This window comes from Muntiacus reevesi, chromosome 4 (assembly GCF_963930625.1).
Source record: "Muntiacus reevesi chromosome 4, mMunRee1.1, whole genome shotgun sequence".
NCBI lineage: Eukaryota > Metazoa > Chordata > Mammalia > Artiodactyla > Cervidae > Muntiacus > Muntiacus reevesi.
The window spans coordinates 112,331,886-112,352,315 of record NC_089252.1 but is presented as its reverse complement, the minus strand read 5'-3'; the positions used below and the strand labels follow the sequence as shown (position 1 = coordinate 112,352,315).

The window sequence follows — 20,430 nt, the reverse complement described above, 5'->3', positions numbered from 1 at the left end:
GGCCGTTAGGAGTAGTGATGGTCACAAGTGGCAGCGTGCTTGTTAGTGGCAGTGGTGGCAGTTAGTGGTCACGGCTGCGTCTATCAGGGCCAGCGTGTACCAGGCACTATTTACACATGTCGTGGTCCTGAGCCTCCGTCAACCCTGCAAGGCACTTGGAATCTTCCTGGACCAGGGATAGAACCCGTGTTCCCTGCATGGGCAGATGAACTTCCAGCCTCTGAACCACCAGGGAAGTCCAGTAAGACCTCTCCAGTACCCTGAAGGCTGCTGTTTGCAATCCTCAAGGCTGAGTCTGAAATGGCTAAGAAGAGCAAGCAGAGGGATGGGAACTGGCCAGGACCAAGGCTCAGAGCCTGGGGGAAAAGCCCATGTGTGTCCAGTCTGGCTGGACAGAGATGCACTTTGGGGCAAAGCTTCCTCAGGTATTCGATGACACTGCGGTCTTTACAGCCAAGCATTCCTGTTCAGCGAAGGAACCCACATTCTGAATTCAGTTCTCTTCTTGCACATAATTAACAGATACAAATTCTGACTCCAGTAGAAGACTTGAGCCACATGCTAGGACATTGTTTTTTTACCATGAGAGCACACGTCCCTCACCTAAACTGTTCACAGAGAGCCTCCACACCCCTTCCTCTGCGGTGTACGGCTTACCACAGCCTCAGGTTTATTTTGTTCCCATTTTATTGATGAGAACACTGAGTTTCCAGGGGATGAAACAACCAGCCCAAGTTCATCCACAAACCTGACTCCCCACCCAATACTCTGTCCTCTGCCTTTTGTACAAAAAGAAACTCAGGTTCAAAAATCTGTGGTTCCACACAGTGTCTGCAATCAACTGCTGGGTATTTGTGTCTCTGAATTTTCAAGGCCTTCCTGGCTTTGTCCAGTGGATATTTGACACAGTATTTTAATTTTTAATATACTAAATGGTGAGATGCCCTTTAATCTAAATTGAATCTCCAGCACCATTCATCTCTCACACCAGCCTGGTAGTTTTGCTCCCAAAATAGGCACTGTTAATTTTCAGCCTGAGGGTGAGGAGACTTTAAATTTCTCCTCCTGGGAAGGGCATGGTCGGTGGCCTGGACCAGGTGGACTCTCCTACCTGTAGGTCTCCATAACAGTTGTCTTCGGATATAAGGCTGTCACAGCCACCAGTCCCCACTTTCAGCCCTTCAGCCAAGTCCATCCTTCATGCCGAAACTGAGGTCCAGCCTCCTCTCCATCTCACTGAAAACCCATCTCTTCAGTCTTATTCCTCCAGGAGGTCGTGATTAATGACCCCACTGTCTTAACTGAACAATAAGGACCCAATATCCTCACCTGGGGGCTTCCCTGGGGGCTCAGTGGTAAAGAACCCAACTGCAATGCAGGAGATGCAGTTTCGATCCCTGGTTCAAGAAGATCCCCTAGAGAAGGAAATGGCAAACCACTCTAGTATTCATGCCTGGAGAATCCCATGGACAGAGGAGCCCGCAGGCTACAGTCCATGGGGTCACCAAAGAGTTGGACACGCCTGATAGACTAACGCCTTTCACTGTGAACACATACTAGCCAGTATGTGGGAGGCTGGGGGCAACATTTCCATGTGCTTAGACCAGGGCCGGCCTGGGTCCTCGGGTCCCAAGAGTGTGCCACGGCCACAGCTGGGTCTCATGAAGGCCCATCTATGAAAGGGGCATAACCCAGCTCAAGCTCCCTTCCTCCCACTGAACAGGCAGGACAGTGGATCTCCAGCGCTACCTGTACTGATAGGCAAGGCCAGTGGGGTGGGGGGAGGTCTCTTGGGGAACAGGACATCCTCAGGCTCTTCTGCAGGGTCTCAGCCAGTCTGGCTCTTGGAGGCAGTAGGTGGGCGTCTTACTATGAACATCAGAAGAGGCTCAGGACCCAGAACCCCATTTTGGAGACATGTCCATCTCCTGTACCCCTGAACCACAGACTGTAGGATCCCAGGATCACTGAGCCCTGAGCAAGGGGCTCTTCCCTTCGCAGGACTCACCCAGCACGCGCACGGGGCAGGCGTGCAGAGAAATAGGGGTTGAATGAATAACTGGATGAACGAAAGACTGTTGGAGTCCTAGACCCTGTGATGTGTTAGCTTGTCTATGAGAGTACATACTGGACCCCGGGTTCTCCGCAACTGGAACAGCAGAACGCCCGAGTCCTCCAACTCCAGCACGCTAGTGATGCTGTTTAGGAGATCTTCTGGGTCGAAGCTAGCATTGGGCACAGGCTCCTGGTGGGTTCCTGCCAGCTTCCTGCCTTGTTTTTGCCTCTCTTCCCTTCTCGCTTTCCCCCTGCCACACGGCCACCCCCCTCAGGGTGATTCCTGGCCATGTGTGTCTCCCCAGGACCCCCAGGCCAACCTCTCTGCACTCTGTCCACAGGTTTGCCAGGCACCGCTCCAGACCTGGAGAAGAGAAAGCAGATTTTTGGGCAAAACTTTATACCTCCAAAGAAGCCAAAAACCTTCCTGCAGCTCGTGTGGGAGGCCCTGCAGGACGTGACGCTGATCATTCTGGAAATCGCCGCCATCATCTCCCTGGGGCTCTCCTTCTACCACCCGCCCGGCGAGAACAACGAAGGTAAGATGGTACCTGGGACCTCCCGCTCCTGGCCTGTAGCACGCGTGCCCGGCCATACCTCGGGGCACCTGGGGCTCAAGGCCACCGTTCCCTCCAGGCTGGGAAACTGAGGCCCAAGGGGTAGTGGGTGGCTGAGTTGGACCCGGGGCTGAGAGCGCCTGGCCCGCCTTCTCCCATGTGGGAAATGCAGAGGTTGGATCAACCATGGTCACATTAGAGTGAGCGTTTGTCGGGCGCTTAGCGTGCTGAGCTGCAGGCCGAGATACCGTTCTCCAACAGCCCCATGACGTAGGGGCCATGATTATGCCCATTTTAAAGATGAGGAAACCAAGGCTCAGGGGAGTGTGTTAACTTGCTCCAGGTCACCAGCTAAGAAAGAGCCCCCAGATTTTGCGGTGGGGCTTGTTAAAGACACCACTGCCCAGACCACGCTCTTGGTGTTGTTCAGTCGCTCAGTTGTGTCCCACTCCTTGCCACCCCATGGACTGCAGCACGCCAGGCTTCCCTGTCCTTCACCATCCCCCAGAGCTTGCTCAAACTCATATCCATTGAGTCAGTGATGCCATCCAACCATCTCATCCTCTGTCATGCCCTTCTCCTCCTGCCTTCCATCTTTCCCAGCATCAGGGTCTTTTCCAATGAATCAGCTCTTCACATCAGGTGGTTAAAGTGTTGGAGCTTCAACTTCAGTCCTTCCAGTGAATATTCAGGGTTGATTTCCTTTAGGATTTTCTGGTTTGATCTCTTTATTGTCCAAGGGACTCTCAAGAGTCTTCCCCAGCACCACAGTCTGAAAGCATCAACTCTTTGGCGCTCAGCCTTCTTTGTGGCCACTCTCTGGTGATGTTGATTGGAGTTCAAGGGAGAGTGACCCCAAACTTCTATCCAGCTGCTCTCTGCAGGGTCCGCACTCTCTAAGCTGAGGACAGACCCTCCTATTTGCCCACCCACAGGGTGTATCCGTGCTCGATCTCACATGGTGTCAGCCTCAGGCCCCTTGCCCTCTGGGCGCTCTAACTTCTGAGTGATCCCCTTTCGGTCCCAACACTGGGCTCCTTGAGGCCCCCAACTGTGAGAAAGCCCATGAGGACGTCAGAGCCCTATGCACCTGATATTCTAGAACATGGATCTCAAACGTCAGCCCACGGCCAAATCCAGCTCGCCTCCTGTTTTTGTATGGCCCTTAAGCAAATCACTTTCCTTCTGTGAATCTCAGTTTCCCCATCTGCTAAACAGGCCAACAGACGTCACCTGGAGAGGTTATAACAAGGAGGTGGGGGAGGGGTGCGTGGACAGCCTGGCATGCAGAGGGCTCCCAGAGATGCTGGACCTGCTGCACCGTCAGGGGAACCACCCTGGGCTTCCTTCCCTGCATCCCCGTTGGGGATCTCACACTGGGTGCCTTGAGGAGGAGGACTCTCAGTCCCGATCCTGTGCTTGCTTCAGGGCCAGCACACCCTGGTGGGGCCGATGCTGAGCACGCTCTGCCGCGTGGCACGTCTCGGGCTTGAGAGGGCGTCCTGAAATATGGCCTGGGTTCTGAATGGGGCCATTGCTTGATGGATGGAGGAAGTACTGTCCCACTCACCCAGGGAGGGTTCTGAAGCAAACCCACTTAGGACTCGGGAGCCCTAGTGGAAAACCTCATAAATAAATGAGGAGGTTGGGATTAACATATGCACACTGCTGCTGCTTCTGCTAAGTCACTTCAGTCGTGTCCGACTCTGTGCGACCCCATCCCTGGGATTCTCCAGGCAAGAATACTGGAGTGGGCTGCCATTTCCTTCTCCAACGCATAAAAGTGAAAAGTGAAAGTGAAGTCGCTCAGTTGTGTCTGACTCTTCATGACCCCATGGACTGCAGCCTACCAGGCTCCTCCATCCATGGGATTTTCCAGGCAAGAGTCCTGGAGTGGGGTGCCATTGCCTTCTCCGATATACACACTAATAGACACTAAAATAGATAACCAACAAGGACCTACTATACAGCACAGGGAACACCACTCAATATTTTGTAATAACATCTAAGGAAAAAGAATCTGAAAAAGAATAGATATATCACTATGCTATACACCTGAAACTAACACGACCTTGTAAATCAACTAAACTTCTACTTTAAGAAAAGAAAACCTCAGCCTCCATTCTTCCTTTAATTCCAAATACTGAGCGCCTGCCAAGGGCTAGGCTTCACCAACTCCATGCAGCTTGCCTTTATCATGGCAAAGTTTTTTAAGCCTGAATCCCTCTACACGTCTATATGTAAACAGAAAGATAGGCAGACTGATAAATATATACGCATAAACCGTGGGCTATGTAGGATTACATAAGATATATTGTTTTGCTGTTAGATTTTTATAATCTGATTTGGCATTAGAACAAAAATATAAATACTTTGTTATTAATTATTATTAGGCATCTTAATGTGCTTCATAAACAGATCATCCTTCTAGGTTCACTGCTTCAAGCAAGCAAATAAAAAGTGGAAACCAAATGTAAGAAATAATCTCTATGGGCCTCATTTGCCCAAATGAGGAGGTGGTTTCTGAGGTTCCTTGTACAGCTGCTTCCCCATTCCCTCCCATGCCAGAATTTCCTGAGAAACTGGATAACCAAGTCTATCTGGTCAGCTACCTCGATTTTTTTTTTTTACTTAATATTACTAGTTGATTCCTTTTTTCTGCATCACCTCTTTCCAAAGAGGGTTTAAAGCAAATAAGTCTGCTCCCTTGATTGAGATATAAATTTGACTTTGAACTTCGTGACAACCAAAGCAGAAAGTGAATTAGGATGATTTGCATAGCTCAAGTTATCAGTTAGGAGTAAAGGAAGTTCTTTAAGAAGATAGCACATTCCCTGACAATGAACTGTGGGATGAACTTACACATAGGACCTTATGTGCGAGCATGCCTTGTTGTTTCGGTCGTGTCCGACACTTTGCGACCCAATGGATTGTAGCCCACCAGGCTCCTCTGTCCATGGGATTCCCCAGGCAAGAATACTGGAGTGGGTTGACATGTCCTCCTCCAGGGGATCTTCCCCATCCAAGGGATCGAATCAGCGTCTCCTACGTCTCCTGAATTGGCAGGCGGATTCTGTACCACTAGCGCCACCTGGGAAGCCCAGGCCATTATGAGAGATTCATAATGGGCAGCATTCTTTGCAGAAATTTTGTAGAAAACAGAGAAGAAGATGGTACACTGCTTCTTGCATAAGCCTCAAACAAAGCTAAGAGCGCAACACAAAAGCATAATAAGGAGGGTAATTCCTACTATTTTTAGAGCCACCGCTAGTTGGAAGCTTTTAGGGTAAAAGTTCATTTGACACTCCCTTGACCCTCACAACAGCCCTGTGGGCAGGTAATCTTATTACCCAGGAAACCGAGGCCCTGAGATGGTAAATGACTTGCAAGGTCAGACTCCGGGAACCGGCAGAACCGTGACTCAGACCAAGGCGTTCTGGCTTCCGCGCCCGCGTGCCTGTCTGTCGGCTGCCTTTCCTCAGAAAGGGACCAGGTTGAGTCAGCGCCACCCGGATAAGTGACCTCAGGTGACCCAGTGCAGTGCAAGCTTAGAACTCAGCGGGCAGGGGGTAGAGGGGGTGCAGTGGGAACAGAGATCAGGCTCCTGAAGGGGTGCCCCACAGCCCTGCTCTCAGATGCCTGGGGTCGCCTCCATCCTAGAGAGGCGGGAGCCAAGGCCCGGAGAGGGAAGGGCTTGCCTAAGGTCACACAGCGTGAAGGCAGGAGAGCTGGATTTGGAACTCCAAGCTTCTGGTTCTTTCTACTGCCCCTCACCTCTTCCAGCTGAGACACCAGCTCAGGCCGCACTGGGTTGATAAGGGCAGCTGAACACACTCTTGTCCTGCAGAATGGAGTTCTCGAACTTTGTGACTTACTCTCCCTGACACCCAGGCCCCGGCCTGTGCTCTGAACCTTCCTTGGTGCCTGGACCACCCCCTGCCGTGGCAGACTTAGGCTGCAGCAGTTGCCTTTAAAATGATGCTGTGTACTAAGTCGCTCAGTCTTGTCCGACTCTGTGCAACCCTGTGGACTGTAGCCCGCCAGGCTCCTCTGTCCATGGGATTCTCCAGGCAAGAATGCTGCAGTGGGTCGCCATGCCCTCCTCCAGGGGACCTTCCCCACCAGGGATCAAACCCGCATCTCTTACGTCTCCTGCGTTAGCAGGCAGGCTCCTGACCACCGGTGCCACCTGGGAGCCGCAGAACAGAGCTGGTGATGGACCAGCACTAGACTGCCTTGCCGTACCCAGAACCCCTCCCTGTTTGCTTACTTGGCTCCGAGACCTCTAGACGCCTATTGGGGGTCACAAGGCACTTTCACGGCAGGGCTAGGGTAGGCATAACCCCTGCTGCCAACTCCCTGCCCATGACAGCTCCCTAGTGCCAGAGAGCCAGCAGAGTGACCAGCACATGCTTAGAAAATGTTTGTGACTTGACCAGTTTTGAGAGTCCTTATTTGATGCCGGGCCCTGGTAACCACCTCGGAAGTAGTTTCTCCATTTTACTGATGAACAATTACAGGGAAGCCTAGAAAGGCCAAGTGGGTTCCCCAAAGTCACACAGACACACCTTAGAAAACCCTGGGTCCAAGGGGGCAGTTGCAGTCTCCCCAAATCCTATGGTCACAATCTCCAGATCCTGTCCCTGCCCCAGTCCAAGGGAGCCCAGAGGTGACCTCAGCAGGGCCCAGCCACACCCCTCTTTCTTCCCCTTCCTCATCTTTCTCCTGATTGCCCCAGAGCAGCAGGAGGTGTTCTCAGGGTCTGTGGCTCCGGGTGATGGAAGGAACCTACACCTCTACTTTCTTGCCCTTCCTAGGCCCCATGTAGTCATCAGGCTGTAGGTCACACAGGTGGCTCGGGGCATCGCTGTCCTCACTGTGTATTGGAGGCTCAGATCCAACGAGAGCCGCATAAGACCCTCCTGTGTGCTGAGCACTGCCCGGAGCTTTGACCTTCCTCCCTTGGAGCCTGGCCTCCGTGACCCGTTTTGCAGACGAGCACACCGCAGCTCAGGGAGGGCAGTGATTTGCCCAGGACCAGAGAAGGGCAGCAGCAGGGCTCGGACCCAGCTTGTCAGAGGGCAGGTCCTGCCCCAGCCTAGAGGCCTGCCTCACAGTTGCTGGAAAAATGGAAGGAAAGGATGTTAGCAAACCTGCCTTCTTTTAGACCCTAAAGCACCTGCACTGTAGATGACCGTGCGGCCCCTTCCCCGGCTGACCCACCCCTCCTGCTTCCTTCCGCTTTGTGCAGGATGTGCGACAGCCCAGGGCGGGGCAGAGGATGAAGGGGAGGCAGAGGCGGGCTGGATCGAGGGGGCCGCCATCCTCCTGTCGGTCATCTGCGTGGTCCTGGTCACGGCCTTCAATGACTGGAGCAAAGAGAAGCAGTTCCGGGGCCTGCAGAGCCGCATTGAGCAGGAGCAGAAGTTCACTGTGGTCCGGGCTGGCCAGGTGGTCCAGATCCCTGTGGCTGAGATCGTGGTTGGGGACATCGCCCAGGTCAAATATGGTAAGTGACCCCACTATTGAGCTGGGGGCTAGAACTGGAGTCCAGGCCGGGGTGGGAATGGGCCAGGCAGACCCAGAGAAGTGGGCCCAGAGCAGAGGGTGGATTCCTGAAGGCTGACCCCAAGCTAAGATATCTTCTGAGCTTCTTGAAGAGGTGGAAGGCTCCTTTCTGGAGGAGGTAGGATTCCAGAATGCATTTAAACCAAAAAATGGCAAATGCACGACACATATACCACCACTCTCTAAACATCTACCCTTAGCAGACATTACTAATCGATCTCAACTGAAACCTGCGATAGCATCATCAGATGACTTCTCAACCCAGCACTCCAAGGACCACTAACGCTCAGAGTGGGCTGAGAAAGTGAAATCCCTTTCCCTTCTCTGATTTGGCTGTTAATGGATGATTGTTGTGCTAGAGAAGGTGTTATGGGGAGTTGACAGGAATGGGAAAACATTCCAGGCCTGTGATGCTGCCGTGGAGAAAGTGAGCAGGCTGGTGCCAAAGCGGATTTAGTTGAGATATGTTCTAGGTAAGTAGAGGTAAGAGAAGGGGGAAAGATTAGAGGACCCCTTCTCACCAGCCATATTATCCTCCGATAATATTCCTGTCTTGGGGTCTATTCAGCCTAGTCAAGACAGGTTAGTCCCTTCCCAAAGAATTTCCCCAAACCATAGTTGAGGCCAGAGAAGAATGAATCATTGAGAAATCTGGGCCCTAAATTCATGCCATGCCAAGCAAAGCACTTTAGAAACTGAAGGACATGCCCACTCAAGCTCAGATAGAGGCAGGACCCAACCTCAGTGCTCCAGGCCCGCTGCCCTTCACCCGGCCCCGGCTTCAGCTGCCCATTGGCCTCTGATGGACGCCACCTTGGTTCCTGCACCCTGGGGGCACTAGGCAGCCTGTTCCAGAAGTCGACTCCTCCTTGCAATCATGCTTGAAGGGAATATTCCAGCCTCTCCAGCCCCTGAGACCCTGCTGACCGCCCCCCTTGCCCTTCCTCCCACCAGGCGACCTCCTCCCTGCCGACGGCCTCTTCATCCAGGGCAACGACCTCAAGATCGATGAGAGCTCCCTGACTGGAGAGTCTGACCAGGTGCGCAAGTCGGTGGACAAGGACCCCATGCTGTTGTCAGGTGAGCTGCGGCCCGCGGTGGGCTCATTCCCGTTGCCAGTTCCTGCCCGTGCCCCCTTGATGAGGCCGGGGGTCTCAGAGCCTTTGGTCTCTGGCCAGCTCGGCCCCAACCAAGAACTCCCTCCTTTTCCCCAGCAGACATGCATTAAGTCTACTGTGTACTCAGTACTTCTCCAGGCCCTGGGATGAGCCCAGTGAATAAAACTGACGATGAATTCCTGCCCCCTCCAACCATGGAACTTACATTCTAGCGAATTGGTTTTCTGAAAGTTGAACATGGAAGTCTGTTCTCATTAGGGACAAGAAAGAATCAGTCTGGTGGCCGTTGTTTTAGAGGCATACTGTGTGCCAGGCGCTGGTCTGGGGACTGGGGCCTAAGACAGATGAGGCCCCAGCCTTGAGGAGCCTGTGGTGTCGTGAGGGGTCAGACAATGTGAAATTTCCAAAGAGTAATAGATATACTCTTGAGAGTCCCTTGGACAGCAAGGATATCCAACCAGTCCATCCTAAAGGAAATCATCCTTGAATATTCATTGGAAGCACTGATGCTGAAGCTGAAGCTCCAATACTTTGGCCACCTGATGTGAAGAACTGACTCATTGGACAAGACCCTGATACTGGGAAAGATTGAGGGCAGAAGGAGAAGGAGATGACAGAGGTTAAGATGGTTGGATGGTATCACCGACTCAATGACATGAGTTTGAGCAAACTCTGGGGGATGGTGAAGGATAGGGAAGCCTGGCGTGCTGCAGTCCATGGAGTAGCAAAGAGTCAGACATGACTGATAACTGAATAACAGCAATGACCGATACACAATGAAAATACAGCAGGTCAATGGGGAGGTCGTGGAGGCCTGTAAGCTGAGGTGTGAATGATGACACAGAGCTGGTCTCGCAACTTTCCAGAGGATGAGTATACCGGCAGCAGGAATGGCACGTGCAAAGGCCCTGAGGCAGGACTGGGAGCAAGATGGAGGGGTCAGATGTCAGGCCTGGTGCGCCGTGCTCAGGAGTTTATAAAAGTGCTGAGTGTGATAAGTACTCTCTGGAACCGGCAGTAAGCTGATCCCGTTTGTGTTTTTAAGATCTGTCTGACCGCTGCAGGGGGGGCAAGAAAGGAGGGGTGACCCTGCAGAGGTGAGGCACCAGTCAGATGAAATACCTCCTCTGAGCAGGACACCAAAAAGGCATTGCTGTCCAGCAGTGCTCAGCAAACATCATCTGAGCAGCTGCTCTGGGCCAGGCTGAGCAGTGGGACACCTCCCCCCCTCCCCACGATGGTACAGACTCACCCCCCGCCCTTGGAAACCTCTAACCTGAGTAAGCAGGAGCAGGGGGCAGGGGGTAGACTTGCAAATAGCTAAGTCCATAGAAGAGGAGTGAGGGAGGTGTGAGAAAACCAAGGGGACAGAACCATCTAGAAGAGGTAGAATTGAGCGGGGTTTTAAAGGACCGGTAGAAGCCCACCAGGCAGAGTTGTGGAGAAAGGGTCCTCCTAGCAGAGGCACAGAGGTCTAAAGGAGGGCGGAATTTCCTAGAAACGTTACAAAGAGGAAGGGGTGCATGTCTACAGGCTGTGATGGTAAAAAGAACTGAGAATCGGGTCTGGGGCATTTACTTATCAAGAACTTATTCAGTTATTCATTTATTGAGCACCTGCTGTATGCCAGTGGTTCATGGAACAAGCAAGGTGCCTGCCCTCCTGGAGCTTAGAATCTGGTAAAAGAAACTGACAAGAAAGGAACAAAGAAGCAGATACGTGCCACAGTTTCAGATGGAGATAAGTCAGGTGAAGACGTTACATCATTGTAGTGAGATAGAGACCCTGAGGAAGGGGATGGGAATCTTAGTGGTCAAGGAAAAGTGTGTGTGAAGAGGTGCATTTGAGCTAAAGGCAGAGCAGTGAGAGAAAGAGCATTCCTCAGGTGCGGTGAGTGCTAAATCTCCAGCCTTGCGGGTTAGTTTTTCTGTCGGTTTGGACTCGAGGCCTCTGTCGCAACCATGCTCCGCCAGATCATCGGTCAGGCCAAGAAGCATCCTAGCTTGATCCCCCTCTTCATATTTATCGGAGCATCTCTGTATGTCACACGCCTGGCATTGTTCAATCCCGACGTCAGTTGGGAGAGAAAGAATAACCCAGAACCCTGGAACCAACTAGGTCCTAATGATCAGTACAAGTTTTACTCTGTGAATATAGACTACAGCAAACTGAAGAAAGGAGGTCCAGGCTTCTAAATGAAACATTTCACTTAAAGCTGCTTAGAATGAAGGTCTTCCAGAAGCCATCTGCATAATTTTCCACTTAACCAGGAAATATTTCCCCTCTAAATGCATGAAATCATGTTGGTGTGTTATGTTGGGGTTTACACTGATGAATAAATAGTCTGAAACTTGAAAAAAAAAAGAAAGAAAGAAAGCATTCCAGAAAGAGGGACAATAAGTGCAAAGGGCCGGGGGTCCGACCGAGTGATCATGGAAAGCCATAACTGCCCTCTGGGAACTCAGAGCCACGTGGGGGTTCTGTAAATGGTCATCGCCCTGTGGCCTTGGTCCTGACCTCTGGGCTGAAGTGATTGTCAGAGAGGCGGGCACCCTTGAGAGAAGCGGCGAGGTGGGTTATGAGGCTCAGTGCGAGTTGAGGGGAGGTGCGGGGCCTGAGTGGATGGGAGATGAAGGCTCCAGACCGTTTGGAGGAGAGGAGAGGTAGTTCCCTGGCAGGAGGCTGGGGAGAGAAAATGTTCAGGATCACTGACCCGAACGAAGCATCACCAAGCAGCCCTGAGGGTGGGCACAGATGTGGAGACCCTGGAAAAGAGCAACAGGGCAGAGGTGGACGGGAAGTCGGCTGGCCAGCCCCAGCAGGGTCAGCCACTCTGGTCTCAATCTACCCACCTGGCAGGAAGTCAAGACAAATGGAGGAGACCCTGGGCCTCTGGGCGTCAGGAAACAGGAGCCAGGGTCTCCCGTGATGTCTTTTGAGGGCAGGACAGAGAAGGCTGTGCCGAGGCCTGGGAATCTTGGTTGGTTTGTGCTGGTGCTTGCGTTGCTGGCGACCTGGTGGGAGGTTTCTAGCAGGTTCCCCTGCAGCTCTCTCCTGTTGCAGTGTGGAAAGTGTGCCCGTCAGGTTTGCAGAGCCCACACACCCAGGGAGGGTCAGGACCCGTAAAAGGTGGCCAGAGTGCAGGGTGAACTAGACTCAAGAAAATGAACTCTGAGCTGCAGTGCCGACATTCTGAAATGTGACGGGGAGGGAGGGCCGTGACTTAGCCCAAGCTCCAGGGGGAAAGACAGTAAGAAAGGGGGGTAGTCAGCCCGATGGAAAGCAAGCTGATTGGAAAGAGAATTCTGTGACAGTCAAACCATTCTAGGAACAGACGAGGCTGCCTGTGTGGTAGTGAGTTCCCCGTCACTGATTGTATGTAAGTAGGGCCTGGACAGACTGGAGTTGTAGAGGAGGCTGGAGCAACGAGCAGACACTGCCTTCAATGCCCCTCCCTGTGGTGACAGTCACAGATTCAGTACACCCGTCCTCACCCGCACCTCAGCTACAGACCCGCCTTGCTTCCTTTCCTCTGCCCTGCCTCTGGTGAGGCCGTTCACTCCTCTCAGATGGCCCTTTTCCTTCCTTATTGCACACCTAACTCCTGCTCATCTGCTCAGCGCCACCTCCTCCACGAAGTCTTCCCTGACCACCCTTTGGCCTGCACCCCGGCACCACCTGGGACCCTTGTGTTGGCCTGTGACATCACACTGCACTCAGCCATTCGGGCACAGCCTGTCATGCTGATTGAATTTTGTGCTGTGCAGAGCATCTCAGATAAAGAGCAAGACTATCCACAGCCCCGCCACCCAAACAGATCTAACAGGCCTCACTTTTGTGGGCCCTTCCATCCTTGGCCGGTCCAAGTGGGTGGGACCCCGGGCCTGAGGCTGCCAGGAGGTCAGCCAAGCTCCACCCCAGGCCCTGCACCCCTTAGGGTTCAGGCAGTGTCTGCCGAGTGAGGAGGGAGGCCGCACTGTGTAGTAGAAAGAGCAGAGCTTGGCCAGGCCGAGCTGGATCTGGGCGCTGGAATGAACTCACTGTGTGGCCTTGGGCATGTCGCTTCACTTCTCTGAGCCTCGGTTTACCTGTGAGGACGATAGCAATGTCCTGGTGTGTGATGTAGGTGAGGCCTGTACCTAGCACGGTGCTGCCAGAGGGATGCCCATGGTGAGCTGGGTCCATTCCCTGCTCCTCCTGAGGAGCCTGGACTTGGGAGTGACATAGGCCTGGGTTCAAATCCCGACTCTGCCCCTCATTGGCTGGGAGACCCTGGACAAGCTTCTTTCTGAGCCTGCATTCCCTCAATTGTAAAATGGGAGAACGACAACAGCTTATGTGTCCTTTTCCCACATCTCCCTTCATCCTGAATGTGTCACCATTCCCCCTCTCTGGGCTGGCCCCATCTCTCCATCATGTAACTCCTCCCCACCTACAGCCTCATGAGCCTGTCTCCTCCAGGGAGTACACCTGGATTGCTATCTTCCCCATTGCTCTCAATTCTGCATAACTGTCATTTGGACACTTTTTTTTTTTTGCACATGACCAGACTCTTCATACCCTCCCGCTGTGCTAAAGGCTTTGCTGGGCCTTCTGGTCAGATGACCCTCCGAAAATACAGAGAGACCAGCCTGGAGACACCTACAGGGTCCTCATGGTAGCTGAGAAACCCCCACCCACACCTGCCACACACACACCGCTACATCACATCGAGCACATTGGCTCAGCCTAGAGGAAGGCAAATAATGCTCGGTTCTGGGTCCAGTGGCCCAGCCTGTGACCCTGGACAGGTTGCTTCGTCTCTGAGCGTCCATGTCCATGTCTGTGTAGTCACTGGGCCCCCCCCCACATCTGCCTACCCCACAGGGCTGTTTTGGGGACCACATGCCTAAACCAATGAGCCTATCTTTTGTGAATGGTGTGCTTGTGAGACGCCTCATGATGTGGATCAAACACAGAGGAAGAACCCCCCAGTGCCTGCTCTGCATCAGCTCCCGCTACGACCTCTGCCCCTTGGGCCCTCAGCTTCCCCATTTGTCAAATGGGGGCAGACCAGGCTTCAGAAAGATTCAGCTGTCTCTCTAGCACTCAGGGCACAAAGGAAATCCTAAAGGCCTGGAGCGTATCCCCGAGAACAGACAGAAGGACGCAGGCCCGTGTCTGCAGTGTCTTCAACCTGGGCAGAGGAGATGTGCAGGAATCTCAGGGCCATCCTATGTCCACGAAGCCGGGAGGGGGGTGGGGCGGGGATGGGCAACAAACCCAGTGTCGCCTTCTCCCCCTGCCGCCTGCCCACATGCCACCAGTGTGACAGTGATGTCCACTCTGCAAGGGGACCCAGGGGTCCAGATACTTCACGTACAGTTGGTTAAGATGTTGGGAAGAAAGACATGTGGATGGGCCCTGGAGTGCAGGGGCCCATGAACTCGGCCTAATTTTTTTTTTCCTAGTTTTGTATTTTAAAATAATTTCAAACTTTCAGAAAAGTCGCAAGAGTAGCACAATGACCGCCTGCATGCCCTCCCTCTGATAAAACCGCTATGGCCGACGCGCTGCCCTCGCTCTCGGGAGCCAGGCACTCTCCCTTGTCGGGACCCCTTCCTCCTTCAGGTGTGTCTCCCGAGAAATGGTATTTTCATGAGTAACCACAGCGCAGCTGTCAACTCAGGAGGCACAGGTGCAGTGCTGTCACCCGACGCACCATCCGTGTTCACAGGCACCGCCAGTGCCCATGGCATCCCCCAGGCTGGAACCCGGTGCAGCGGCCCTGCGGCATTTAGACGTCCTGCCTCTCCAGGCTCCTCAGCCTTGCTTTGCCTTTCCTGGAAGGCCAGTGGTTTTTAGCCCTTCTGGGTCATGAACCCCCATGAGAGCCCCATGAAAGCAGAGATCCCTCCTGTTAGAAATACATGCCCAGACTTGCCACTTGGCAGCCTGGCTTGCCAGGTGGAGCCAGTGGTAAAGAACCTGCCTGCCAGTGTAAGAGACCTAAGAAACACAGGTTCAATCTCTGGGTCGGGAAAGTCCTCTGGAGAAGGAAATGGCGACCCACTCCAGTATCCTTGCCAGAAAAATTCCATGGACAGAGGAGCCTGACTGTAGGAGCCCCCTACAGTCCGTGGGGTCGCAAAGAGTCAGACATGACTGAGACAAGGAAGGATGCATGCACACGCAAGAGACCCCCAGATGCCTGGAGAGCCCTACCCTGATCTCCATTTGCAGCAGGGGAAAGGTGAGGCCCCTCAGGCACGTAGGGACCCTCAGAGCACAGGGCCAGAGTGGAACACCACCCCTCCAGCCTCTCAGCTCCCCTGCAGCCCCCGCTCACGAGCTTACCTTCGGGGAGCCCATGACTTTATGGCCCATTTGAAGCATCTTGTAGTGAATTCCGGGGATGGTTCAGCGGGTGAAGAATCTGCCTGCAATGCAGGAGACACAGGAGACACAGGTTCGATCCCTGGGTCTGAAAGATCTCTGGGAGAAGGGCATGGCAACCCGCTGCAGTATTCTTGCCTGGAAAATCCCGTGGACAGAAGAGCCTGGTGGACTACAGTCCATGGGGTCACAAAGTGATGGAAAGGACTGATGAACACACACACAGTGAATCCACAGGGAAACCAAGGACTCGGCAGGGACCAGCACGCTGTCCTCAAAAGCCGCAGGGCCCACCCCCAGCAGACCCTCCAGCTCAGCCCCCTGCAGGAACCCCCTCCTCCCTCCCCCCTCACCCCTGGAACCAGAGCCCGAACAGCATGAGGTAACCCAGGACCTCAACAACCCTCTGGGGCCCGCTGCCCACCCTGCCCACCAAGCGCAAGGCCAGGCACGGGGAACCAGACCTGCCGCCACTTCCGCCGCCGCCGGGGAGCCTAGGACGACACCGTGACCGCGGGGAGGCCCTGTCTGCCACTCGGCCCGCGCTCTCTCCATTACACTACCCTGCCTCTTCTCCACGAGAGGCAGCGGGGTGTAGTGGATAGAGCACGGGTTCAAGTTCCGGCTCCACCTCTCACAGCTGTGTGACCCCGGGCCATCGCTCAACCTCTCTGAGCCGGAGAGGCCGCAGGTGGGCGGAGGGGCCTGGGGTGGTGCCCGCACCAAGGCCTGCCTCACTGGGTTGTTGTGAGGGGGATGGGCTCATGGGTGCTGAAACGCTCTGCGACTTGGAGTGCTCGAGGGCGTGCGTTACTGCTGTTGTTAACCGCGTCGATGACAGTAACGATGACAGCATCGCGTCTGGGCTGGGGACCGCATGGACTTGGCCTGGTGCTCGTGCTGGAGGCAGGTGATAACCCCCCAGAGAGGGCCTCCATCCTGTCTTCACGTCTCTGCTCTCAGGAAAAGGCCTCTGAGACAGCCCGACCTCTCCACACTCCCTGCCTGGAGAGAGGCTTCGGAAGTCAAAACCTGGAGAGTGAGGAGCTCTGGGCTTAAGCCCCAGCCTGTGCCTCGTGTGCCGCGCAGCCTCAGTCAGCCGTTTGACCTCTCTGGGCTCAGAAGCTTCATTTCACAAAGCAAGGCTTCACTAGGCCTGCCCACAGGGCCTCGGTGCACCCCACTTGTCATCACCAGAGGCTGTGGCCCTGAGAGGCCATCTGGACCAGGTCTGGGGCAAGTCGGAGGCAGAGGTGGGCTTCGAGCCTGCAGTCGGGTAGGCTCTGGCCCACACTCTGCTGCCAGCTCAGAGGCTGCAGAAATCACCTCCAGGGGGACGAGATGAAGGTTCAGGTGGGGCCTGGACAGGCCATCCTGTTGACTGGAGCCTGCAGAGTTCCCGGGGCCCAAGCTCCTTTCTGACTCACGGATGGATGGACAGACGGATGCTGACACGGCCCCCCCGCCACTCACCTGTCTCCCTCTCACTCCTCGGGACCGTGTCCCCAAACAGCCCTGCCTCAGACTTTGTGCATAAGCCCTCCCTACAAGGGGGGGAGGATAACAGCCAGAGCCACCCAGCTGCCCCAGCAGTGTGCTTTGAAATGCGGGTGACAACGGTGACCTCCCCAGGGACCATGGTCACCAAGTGGAAAGAGCGGGCCAGAGTGCGGGGCACGGAGGGAATCTTTGTACATGATGGTTCTCTTCTTCCCCTCCTCCCAGAATACTTCCGGCGGCTCCCCACTGAGCCCCGAACAGACCCCCAACCCCGCAGCCCTCTGCTCAGGCCGCTGCTCCCTTCATGAGCTCTGAGCTTCAGCGCAGCTGATTCGTGGCCGTCTCCTGCCTCTGCCTGGACAGTGCCCCAGCCCCTCCCTGCTCCCGCTGGTCTAGGGGCCCTTGGGTCTCTGTTGTCTTGTGTTGTTGCTCATCTCTGTGCCTGTCTGCTCCCCCAACTAGACTGTGAGGTCCCTGGAGGGCAGGGACCACTGGGAGCCCCTTGGCACAGAGCGGGACCCCACCATACCCATCTGTTGCGTGAATAAGCGTGGCCCAGACAGGGAGCAACTTGTGGTCAGTCTGTCCGCTCAGCCTCCGCCCGCCCCTCCAGAGTCCCCGAGATGCTGCCTTTAATAGAGGCTGCCCTCTCCCACCCGGAAGGGGCCCTCATCTCCGGGAGACCTGGATTTCCAGACTTTACTGCCGAGAGGCGATGACCTAAGCCAGACCTCTAACAGGGGATAAAACAGGTCCACAGAGGAGAGGGCTGGCCGCAGGCCGCTCAGCAAATCAGAAGCAGACCCCAGACTGATCCCAGGTCCCTTCCTCCTCAACCCAGGGCCCTCTCCATTGGCCGTCCCCCAGGTGGTGTATTCTGAGGGGCTCCTTGGGGACTTGTGGGGACCGCAGGATGGTGCCCAAGGGAGCCTGGTTCACAGTCTAGACAGGGCGCCCCTCCCCAGAAGGGTCTCCCCTCTGTCCACACACAGAGACCTGTGTTTTATATGCCTCAGGTTGTACTATGGGAGCTTCGGCCCTTGGGCTTAAAGCTTGTCCCCTGCAGGGGATCCTGGAGCTGGGAGACCCAGTCCACTCGGTTCTTCCTCTGGCAGGAAGGGGCAGCCAGGCTCTGAAGTCTTCGTAGGGGAGTGGGGGGCAGTCCAGGGAGCTGTGGGGAGGAGGGCTGGGCTGGATGAATTTGACCCTTTGTAAAACCATAAAGATGGCTTATGGAGGGGGTGTGGGTCCTCCATTATAAGTGTAACACTTGCCCACCAAGAAAAATGCAGAAAACAAGGAGGCAGTGACAGCGGTGCTGTGGGAGGCAGAGGGGAAATGCACTCAGATCCTGCCCCCCAGGGGCTCAGGGGCCAGGCGGCACCCCCTGGGGAAACTGCTAGCAGAGGAGACTAGGGGAGAGGAGACGTCCTTTTATAGGAGTCAAGGAAGTCACCTAAGAGGAGGGGTGTTTGTGCTAAGCCTTGAAGAGGAGGTTTCAGACAAGAAGTGGAAGAAGGGCATTCAGGCGGTGATAACTGTGAGCAGAGATGGGCGTGGGGCTGGGGTCGGCTGTGGGACAGAAGGGCCCAGTGAGCTGTGCCGCCCCCAGGGAGAGGGCGTGTGGCAGAAGTCGGTGGTCCGGGGCTCGGAGAAGGTTGAGAGCTGACCCAGAGGTTGCTGATTAAGGCGTCTGGACTTCGGGGAGCTGTGGAGGGTCTGAGCCGGGGGACGGTAGTCAGAGCTGAGGCTGGGCGTGCTGCTGGGGTGTGGAGGGAGGGGGGACCAGCAGGGGAGGTGACGCCCCCAACTCCTCTGGCCCCTCTAATGCTGAGGCCTGGAGGACCCCCGGGGCTCCTCGGTGCTGGGCGGGAGGCGTGCTGACCCTTCTCTCCCGCCTCCCCGTGTCCCTGTGTTGTGGCCGGAGGTCACCTCTCTGGCTTCCTCTTCCTTCCCCCTCCTCCCTGCCTCCTGGTGCAGAGCCGCCAGCTCCCTGCTGAGTTGGGAGTGATTAGATCAGAAGGTGATTTGGGGTCTGATTATCTTGGGTGGAAATTGGCCCCCTGTGTCTTTTTCCATCCGGCCCAGGGCCGAGGAGGTGGGGAGCGGCTTCTCTGTCGACACCCAGGCCAAGCTAACTTCTTCACGAACGTGTTTGGGACCAGCGTGTGGCCTTGTTTCCTGGGGAAGAGCATCATCTGACCAGCCGGGCAGAGGGCTCTGTCCCTCCCCAGCCAGGGACCCTTCACGGGCCACTCCTCCCGCAGCCCCAGGTTTCTCCTCTGCCAGCTGAGGGCCAGCGCGAGAGCTGATGAGATGACTGCGCGTGAAGGGTCGGGGTTAAGGTTGGGGTTAGGATCGGGGCGAGGGCACCAGGCCTGGTGCAGAGTAGGTGTCCTGCGGAAGGTCGTGCTGATTACCGCCCCCGCCGTCTACACCCTGTGAGTGCGGTGAAGTGTGTTCACCCCTCACCTTTAAAGATCTGCAGTGACCTCACACCGCCCACAGGTGACCCCTCTGCGCCTTAGTTCCTCATCCTTCTAATATCGCTGATACTTAACAGTCCATCCTGCCAGCCCCCACTCAAGCTGAGCCCGCGCTTGAGAAGCATTTTGTCAGCAAGTTACTGTCGTTCCGGAAGTCCCATAATTGGCCCAGGTTGTTCTTGTGCCCCTGGTGAGGACAGTGTGCTCCGGGGTCTGCCTGTGATGGGAAGACACCAGGCCTGGACCTTCCAGCCTGGAGTCAGTGTTCGAGCACCTTCTGCGGTCCCCACTGTTCCCTGTGTGAGGATAGGCGCGGAGCCTGGGGATGGGCGCAGAGCCTGGGGATGGGTGGGAGCCTGGGGATGGGTGGGAGCCTGGGGATGGGCTTGGAGCCTGGGGATGGGGAGGAGCCTGGGGATGGGCAGGAGTCTGGGGGTGGGCTTGGAGCCTGGGGATGGGCTTGGAGCCTGGGGATAGGGAGGAGCCTGGGGATGGGCAGGAGTCTGGGGGTGGGCTTGGAGCCTGGGGATGGGCTTGGAGCCTGGGGATGGGCAGGAGCCTGGGGATGGGTGTGAAGCTAGCCGCAGAGCACCTCCCCTGAGAGCCTGGGTTCTGGTACGGCTTGCTAGGCTCCAGGCTGCCTCTGGGAGCCTTCATGACTTAGTTTACCCTTCATGGAAGGACAGACTGACCTTTACCACCTCAGAGGAACTTACTGGAGAATATCTATCTGTCTGTAAAGCACTTTAAGATCCTTACATCCTAGAGGCC

At 55.2% G+C, this 20,430-nt stretch overlaps 1 protein-coding gene and 1 pseudogene across 3 annotated transcripts in view; both read left to right on the top strand.

The window, feature by feature from the left end:
• Positions 1 to 20,430, top strand: part of ATP2B2 (ATPase plasma membrane Ca2+ transporting 2) — a 365,210-nt gene that overhangs the window by 278,630 nt on the left and 66,150 nt on the right. For all 3 annotated transcript variants that reach the window (XM_065933889.1, XM_065933890.1, XM_065933891.1), the window contains 3 exons: positions 2,397 to 2,594; positions 7,864 to 8,121; positions 9,135 to 9,260. In XM_065933889.1, coding sequence (XP_065789961.1) covers positions 2,397 to 2,594; positions 7,864 to 8,121; positions 9,135 to 9,260 — 582 coding nt within the window. The remainder of the gene's footprint in view (positions 1 to 2,396; positions 2,595 to 7,863; positions 8,122 to 9,134; positions 9,261 to 20,430) is intronic.
• Positions 11,260 to 11,493, top strand: LOC136167860 (cytochrome c oxidase subunit NDUFA4 pseudogene; annotated as a pseudogene).